This window comes from Amblyomma americanum, unplaced genomic scaffold (genome assembly GCF_052857255.1).
Source record: "Amblyomma americanum isolate KBUSLIRL-KWMA unplaced genomic scaffold, ASM5285725v1 scaffold_428, whole genome shotgun sequence".
NCBI classification, from domain to species: Eukaryota; Metazoa; Arthropoda; class Arachnida; order Ixodida; family Ixodidae; genus Amblyomma; species Amblyomma americanum.
Window position 1 is genome coordinate 1,015,436 of NW_027526899.1, and position 8,062 is coordinate 1,023,497.

At 45.7% G+C, this 8,062-nt stretch overlaps 1 protein-coding gene across 3 annotated transcripts; it reads right to left on the minus strand.

The window, feature by feature from the left end:
* Positions 1-3,591: 3,591 nt before the first annotated feature.
* LOC144112616 (uncharacterized) lies at positions 3,592-6,662 on the minus strand. Of its 3 annotated transcripts, XM_077645415.1 has the most exons (4): positions 6,483-6,662; positions 5,313-5,476; positions 3,731-3,817; positions 3,606-3,646 (listed from the first exon to the last, which is right to left on the minus strand). In XM_077645415.1, exons 1-3 carry the CDS (start codon positions 6,583-6,585, stop codon positions 3,770-3,772), a joined length of 315 nt encoding a protein of 104 aa, XP_077501541.1. In that variant the 5' UTR covers positions 6,586-6,662; the 3' UTR covers positions 3,606-3,646; positions 3,731-3,769. The 3 variants fall into 3 exon arrangements, with proteins under 3 accessions (XP_077501540.1, XP_077501542.1, XP_077501541.1); XM_077645414.1 differs by having other exon boundaries at positions 3,592-3,817; XM_077645416.1 differs by lacking the exon at positions 6,483-6,662 and adding an exon at positions 6,228-6,471 and having other exon boundaries at positions 3,592-3,817.
* Between the last annotated feature and the right edge of the window lie 1,400 nt (positions 6,663-8,062).

The following is an 8,062-nucleotide window of genomic DNA, read 5'->3' on the forward strand; positions in this document are numbered from 1 at the left end:
TAGAGCACACTGGGATTATTCTTCACATTTAATTTCTTCGGCTGAAAGAATATAGCATGCGCGTTTACATCTGCAAGGCAATGTTAAAGCCAGCTTTAGCACCCTCAAACGTGCTCAACGTAGGAGCAAATACCATACATTGAGCCGGCGTACCATCTCCAGAGTACTTCTAGTCGTTAGCCGGATCAATTTGAAGTAATTTTACGTCAACAAAAGTACACATGAAGTACAGCATACAGTGAAGTGCAAGGACATTCGCGGGGCAGTAAAGCATATAATCAGTGTACTGTACGCTACAATATAGCCAGATAAAAGTCAAGCGCTGTTATGTTCGTTGCGCTGACAAAGATCCTACTAAAAACTCTGAGATGCAACTAGCCTGCTAAAAGGTGGCCTGGTAGCCAGTGGTGCCGAGTGGTAGTTATGATGACAATGGTTGATTTCATTATACCTGCCAGCACGGAACTGCAGGGGGGGCGAGCAGGTGGAAAAATTAATCCCAGCGCCACGGAAACTAGGTTAATCCATTGCCTAGAAAGTCTCCTTTCAGAGGCATTCGCTTTATTGGTATGGCGTTTTATCTGACAATATTGCACAAGTACATAGGTGACACTTGAACAGGCTGTACATGGCATAAAAGTACCCTAAAAGAGTGACATAGTGGAATGAACGATGAAAGATGCTACATTGTTAAACCATTGCCCCTGTGAGCAACCACGTCACATCCTAGCAAATCAAAATACACAAGTAAAAAATAAAAGAATAAAACCAGGCTGTGAACCAGAAAAAAACCCTTTGCAACCGTTAAACCAGACTAAGCTGATTTGTTGCACAGGCTGCATAATAGCCTGCAACTTCACAAAATATTCAGCCAACAGCTCGGGAATTGCATCCTTTTCATTTGCTTAGCCTCAGTGCTTGCTTCGTGGCTTTCCGTTTAGTAGTTTGACTGTGCAGTTCAAGATTTTTTCTGCGTGCAAGCCAATGCAGCCTCACCCTGACGAACAGGGCAAACAAACCATCATAAACGTCATCACCACACACAGTCAGCGATTTTTCTACCTTGGCATGAAGCAACATGCACAGATCATGCCCTACTTGTTCTTTTCCCACAATATTGGAACTAGATGCGACAAAAAGCTGCTCGCAAGCATTGATGAAAGCTACAAACGAGGGTGTAGGAACTGACAGGCTCCCAAAGTCACCTTCTCCAGGATTTTTGACACTTAAGTACAAGAGAACTTGGCTCTGATCGGCAAAGGCGGCATTTTCTAGCTTCACCTCGCACGTATGTGGCCCTGTAACACACCTGTGATCATTCATAAACTTGTAGGCAAGCCAGCCAGCAAAATAGACAATGTTGTTCTCTAGTATTGGAGACTGATAATCATATGGCAAAACTTCTACTGCAACTGGCAAAGATGTGGCAGCTGTACAGAGAGAAGGAGCAGACTTAGATAGACAAACTGGGAGAGTGGCTAGAAGGCTAGACATGTCTTCAGCACAGTTGCTGCTTTCCGACAGTTTGAAAAGGTTGCTAACTAAAAGATGCCTAAATGCTGCTTGAAACTCCCGGCAAGACGAGTTGCTGTTCGATCCAGATTTCGACCTAACAATAGCAAAGGTGTTTTCAAGTGCATCCTGGTTCAGGTGCCTGGTAAGGAGGTATGTCAAACCATAGCGAGAGGCCAGGTGGTTCCATAACAGCAGCACAGCCCTCGTAGTTTGGCAGAAGCCACGGATGCAAAGAGGCTGCCGCGGACAGCCTAGAACTTCGATGTTTTCGAAAACTGCAATACACTCTTCCAAAAACTCTTCATGCACAGATCCTGCACAAATTGCAGATGCATACGGAGACTTTCCCCGCTTCTGTGAAGTATTTAGACTGTCAAAGAGTCTATCGATCCTCTCAACAAATCTGGCTGTGTGGATAGCCTCTGATGGCAACTGTTGGAATGTTACCAATGTGCACAATGCAGCAGCGCAATGATTGCTGAATACCTGTGCTGCGAGTTTCACAGACATCTTCGAAGCAAAAGTTAAATTAAAGTGCCGGGCACTCAACTTTGGGATGGAACGAATTTGCATTTCTCGATCCTTCTCATAAGCCTGTCGTATGTACGAGCTTTTAATTGTGCCACTGCCTACCCTGAAGTCATACTTGAAGAGCATATTGCGCAAGCACTTGAGCAAATGCGGTGGATCAAAAATAAAGAAAAGCGGTTCACCATTCACACTTAAGTACGGCTTTTCAGGGGTCACAAGTTTCGAAAACAGAGAAACATTTTGGTTCCCCTGATCACAAACCACAGCCACAGGCTGCAATCCAGCTCCAACCAACATTTTGTGGCATTTGAAGAGGAGGTCATACAGAACAGTTGCAGGCGCTGCCTTATCTGCAAAGAAGTAGCCAAGAGGCTGCTTCCACGGCGTACATATTCCTTTGGCCATGAACACAAGCGCCTTGTTTGCAAGATTTGGACCTTGTGCTGCACTGTACTCTTCAAGGCCTTCAAATCTGTCCGACACTGGATTGTACGACAGCTCCTTTGAAACATGCATTTCATCAAAAATTATGGTGCAAGCCCTGTCTTGCCGTGGAAAAGACGCTGCCCGTTTCTCGATCAAATCAAAAACTTCAGGATAAAATCCAACCCTCAATGGTACGCGTGCAAGCCACAGCTGCAGTGACCTAACAGATGGAAGTTTCAGGAGTTTCCTGCAATATCTGTAACCTTTTGGGCTGTGGAAGTATAAACCTAAAGCAAAGGTTTTGTTTTGGCTGCACCATCGACGGCCAAACCTGCTGACATTGTGCATCTTTAACTGAGCTTCAACAAAAGCAGCAACAGCTGGTGTTAAATGCTCACGCAGACTATCTACCAATTCGGCTGTGGTCTTCATGCGACGGCGCTGAAGCAGCAGTCCTTGCAGCCTCATGTTGCGGTTACGCAGCTGCCTGAGCTTGGCTCGAAGTTTCTGCAGTGGCCGCCCTTTCATTGATGGGGCTGGTGAAAGATCCTGCAACATACAGAGTCGACGGAAGAGCAATAAGTTGCTACGTCGGGTGTAGTCATAGCTGCATGTAGTCCTGTAGCACCAAAAAGTGCGCAATATTGCGAAAGCGTTGTAAAATTGCTAACCTTCATAAGAAAGAGGCGAACTGCTGAACGGAGCTCCTGGTGACAGATCAGCACTCGCTGACAGTGTTGCGGCCACCCCTGCCGTGCCAGGTTCCAGAGATGAAGCGCTTGCTTCAGTGCTTGGTCCTGCATATGTGTGGTCAGCTGCGCCCACAGAATATAAAGAACAAAATATAGTGACAGCACAGTTCTGACAGGGAAGCCAGCAACCCAACAATGCACAAATAATAACTAAGCGCCACAGGCGGAATTAACACTTACACTGAACCATTATGAAGCCACTGGCGTGGGAACAAGCTTGGTTCAGCGTAGAACCAGTAGGGCTGGCACCATCTGCATCTGCACAGCGCACAGGCAAGGAATTGTAGCATATTTCTGAGCCATACCTCCTCAGGCTGTTCGAGCAGATACGAAATAACAATCACCTTCTTGGAAAAGTAGCAGCGACTGGGACGACCGACTCTGGACGTACCCCTTGGAAACAGGTTCACCGGAGACAGCAGCTATCATAGGAAGCAGTCCAATGAGCTTTCAGTCGTCACCATTTTCAAAAGATTTATGTCAGTTATGCATACAACCCTGCTCACCTGGTTCTCCAGCCCGGCGCACTGATGCCGAAGTTTCGCTCAGAGATTGTGAACAGTCCATGTCGCTGCTGCATTCGCTTGAGGTGTCTGAAATGGCAACATTATTGCGGAGAGAAAAGAGAATTCAGTACCTTTATAGTAAATAATTTCCAAAGAACTATAGCTTCCACAGCATGCGGTTCACATTGTCATCACTCTAGAAAGAAAAATGCTTATCCAATGAAATAAAATTCTGTTTACCACCCTTAATCGTTAGGCACATTAGTTTGATGTCATCAGCATCTGTGGAGCACCAGTAAATCATTTGCAATTTTCATATGCTATGTTTTATTTTGAAGAGTGCGAAATTCGCCTATCACACAAACAACGATAGCTCGCAAATCAAGTAATGTGCCCCATAATGTTTACAGATTTATGCAGGTCAGCCTATGGCCTACGCAATGAGATGCAACAAGAATGAATTCGTAAGCAATTATCGCAAAAAATAAAAACCTGTACAAACATTGGCTTTCGCTAGCATGAATATTGAGGTAAAAGGCAACAACACAAACAATAATTAGTGCATTTCTATAATCGTTCAGTGCATGCTTTGATACATAACACATGAGCACACAATATCTCGAGAAGCTTTTCACCAAGCGTACCTTGCCCAAGTCAGCATAAGATTGCATCCTGATAAGACTGAAGATGAAAAAAGAAGCTCTGCATACAAGAAAGCAAAGTTCTGGAGTACTAAAATTCATCAAACATTTAGGAAGGCTCACCCTTTTTTCCCCCTCACTTCTTTTGAGCTATCAAAGGAAGGACGAGAATGCCCTCTGGACACGACAGGGACCATTCATGAGACAAGGTTTCACGGTGAATATGAAAGATTCAACTCCCACTTGCTGCAAAACATGTAGAGTCGCCTGGTTCCCGTTGCTGAAGTGGCTAGCGGCATCAAACAGCCTGAACCGGAAGACTGACAGACTCACGTTAAGATCCTTTGGAGTCCTTTGCCATACCAGACTACCGAATATCCCACTTCCATTATCCTTTTTTTTACCGGAAATATCAGGCAAGAGTATTCACATCGTCAGTGTACTTTTTCCGCACCCGTGCCTAGAAATTCGCTTGAGCACCCTTCGCCTACTAAGCTTGTGCCATTAGCTTACCACAAGCACAAACCTAATTCTATGCTATGTTGGACATTGGTCACGAACCTCACATACAGTGTACAGTGCATACAAGAGACGTAAAACGAATATTATATATATATATATATATATATATATATATATATATATATATATATATATATATATATATATATATATATATATATATATACACACACGATATGTATATAATTATATGTGCTCACGTGAAAGCGATACTTCCATTTTCGTTTTCGCTTAGCAGGGTGCAGGTAAAAATTTACTGTAATTTTTAAAGCCACAAGACAGATACATAATTCGTTTTGCGTTTTGCAAAAGACGCTAGACTGTTTACGGTTACGACAAAAAGGAAAAATTTCATTTTTTCACAAAACCTGACATTTCAAGAGCGGCGAATGCCTTAAAAGTTTGATAACAAAAATTACCAGCAATGCTTGCTCAAGTAGGCAAACCATCGTGTCGCAGCCTTCCTGACGGCAGATACACAGATGGTTCGAAGTGCCTCGAGCAAATCCTGAGTTCTCGTAGCTGCGACGGCGCCTTCTTCTCCAGGCTGACGTTGCGGCAGAACTGCGCCCACGCTCGGCACCTGGACGTGATGCAACATGCACGTTAGATACAACTGCACCAAAAGGAATACGCATACTCGAAACGCCAATGCGTCATTATTCCTGTCACTGCTAACTGCAGTAAATTATACTTGCATTACATCTGAACTATGGTAGTAAATGCTTGCGCCAAGCTCTCTGCGCCCCAGAGTGCGGTAATGCTCATCCTCATGCCACGCGGCTAGCTGCTTTTCTAAGCTCAACGAGTGACGAGAGTGAAGTGCGTTTAAAATTACCCTGACAGTCATGTATATGTAGGACAGCAATACCAAGGCAGGCAATAACTCCTGCTGAGCGAATCCAGTTAAAGCCTCCTCAAAGCCGCGCACATACACGAGGCTGAGTTTCGATACTCCCAGCTGCGAGGGGTTCCTCAAATTGGCTTCATGGTTTTGCAAAACTAAACAATGTCGTACTCAGAGCCGTCAGGTAGCAAACTTTGTTCTAAATGGGCCTCCCGGTCAGTAGCGTGCACGTGGTTGCTCCTGAGAGCCCGGTGTGAAGTTCACGTTGGTGATAGTCAGCTGCATGAAACTCACTATAAATTAGAAAAATGTGGGCCTCTTTCGCACACCTCAGCACTGAAAGTGTGTGCCCTGCAGTGTAGTACATAAATATCCCCGAAAACATGAAGCCAAGTACGCACGAACGGGTTACAGCTATGAAACACGCGCGAACAGCCCGGCGAAACCATATCGAAGCTATCGCGCATACCTAGAGCAGACGACACACCTGTGAAAGTCCAGCGGGAATCGGTGTAGCGTGACACCAATGGTACTATCCACGCTGTCGCAGTGTACCTTGGTGTACCACGGAGCATCGTTTCTTCACATGCCGCAAGCTCATCTTGAAATGAAGCGCTAAGCGCTTCAAAAGAAGAGCGCGAAGCGTGCAAAGACGGAAAAAGACTTCGCACTGGCCGCACGCCGAAGGAAACGACAAAACCGAGAAAACTGCCGCAGCGGTGCAGCGGGGTGCAAATCTTACCGAACGGTGACAAAGAAGCGACGTGCAAGGACGATGAAAACTTCGCAAAAGGAGCATTTTGAGACCGGCGAGCTAAATTTATACGCTTTACCAGGCGCGCCATCGCAGACAGCTGGCGATAAGAAATCGCTTCGTAAGCTCCCGCCACTGTGGCCGGGTTAGCCGGGTATCGAAACAAGGCCTGCAAAGACGCGCTGTAATGCACCGCACACTCATGAATAGAGAGCAGGTCAAGAGTGTTGCAAAAATACAAAATTTGCCAGGTTTTAATAAAATGACTTACCTCTTTCATAACACAAGGTGCTAATATATTTTTTTTTCTATTGGGAGATTACATTCCAAATTTGTAGCTTTATTATTTCTTTATATGAGTGTTTTGCCCCCCCATCCTCTGGTTGTGCTGCAGTCGCGCTAAATCACTTTTCGGCCCAGCCTTCGCCACCACTTTAAATCCGCCTTGGAAGAGTGACTGTGCATGCATCGACAACTGGATGGATACCATCACAATTTTGAATGAGGTGTTTTGTTGTTTCTACAGATTTACCACACACAGCACATGTGTCATCTTCGTTAAATTTCTTTTTGTAGCTGAACGTTCTAAGACTCCCTGACCTATACTTCAAAGAGGAGGGCACTGCCCCTTGAGTAATCATAAAACGTTTCCTTCCTGATCTGCCTTTTCTAGCATCGATATAGTTCTACACTATGCTTCTTTTCCATTGAATCTGTCAAATTTTTACCTTCGACGTTTTTAACCTGCCGTTTAATGCTCTTTCTTTCTCCTTCCTCGTCCCTGGCAAACTTACTGGTCAGCTTTCTAGTTCGTTTCCGCCACTGTGTGTCATCGCTCTTTCTGTACGGGTACGGGTATACCTGTACGGGTATACCTGAGCAATACCTACTTTGTTTTTAGGGGAAACTACTACAAGCAAGTCCATGGGACCCCCATGGGTGCTTCTGTTTCGGTGACGGCCGCTAACCTCACCATGGAGTCATTGGAGCGACGCGCGTTAACCTCCTTTCACCCTGCCCCCAAGGTCTTCTTCCGTTACATCGACGACTGCTTTTGCATTCTGCACAAGGACGCGGTGAGCCAGTTTCTGACACACCTGAACAGCCAGGAAGACGCCATTCAGTTTACGTTGGAAGAAGAGGTGGACGGCAGTCTGCCTTTTCTGGACGTCCTCGTCTCAAGGAAAGGCCAGAAGTTGTCGTTTAGCGTGTATAGAAAGGCTACACATACAGGCCGCTACCTACATTTCAGTTCCGTCCATCCTGCCGCCCAAAAAAGAGCCGTTGTGAGCAGTTTAATGCAGCGGGCCAAGAAGATATGCACAAACACCACTGACGCCGCTGCGGACGCGTCAAGGGTACGAAAAGATCTCACTAGTTGTGGTTACCCAAGCCATTTCATCAGGTCCACAGAACGACGGCTGTCACGGCCTCGTCATCCGGACGCCCCTCTTCCGCCCAAAAAACGTGCGGCTATTCCTTATGTGCCGAAAACAAGTGAGTGCCTCGCCCGTGTATTACGAGAGTATGACGTGCAAGTTGCCCATGTCCCTGTCAAGAAAATGCGA

Coding starts and splice junctions, on each gene's coding strand:
- LOC144112616 (XM_077645414.1), bottom strand. CDS start 6,585: ATGGCGCGCCTGGTAAAGCGTATAAATTTAGCTCGCCGGTCTCAAAAT. Junction 5,477..6,482: donor CGCTTCTTTGTCACCGTTCG/GTAAGATTTGCA, acceptor CATCACGTCCAG/GTGCCGAGCGTGGGCGCAGT. Junction 3,818..5,312: donor TACTTGAGCAAGCATTGCTG/GTAATTTTTGTT, acceptor TTGCCATTTCAG/ACACCTCAAGCGAATGCAGC.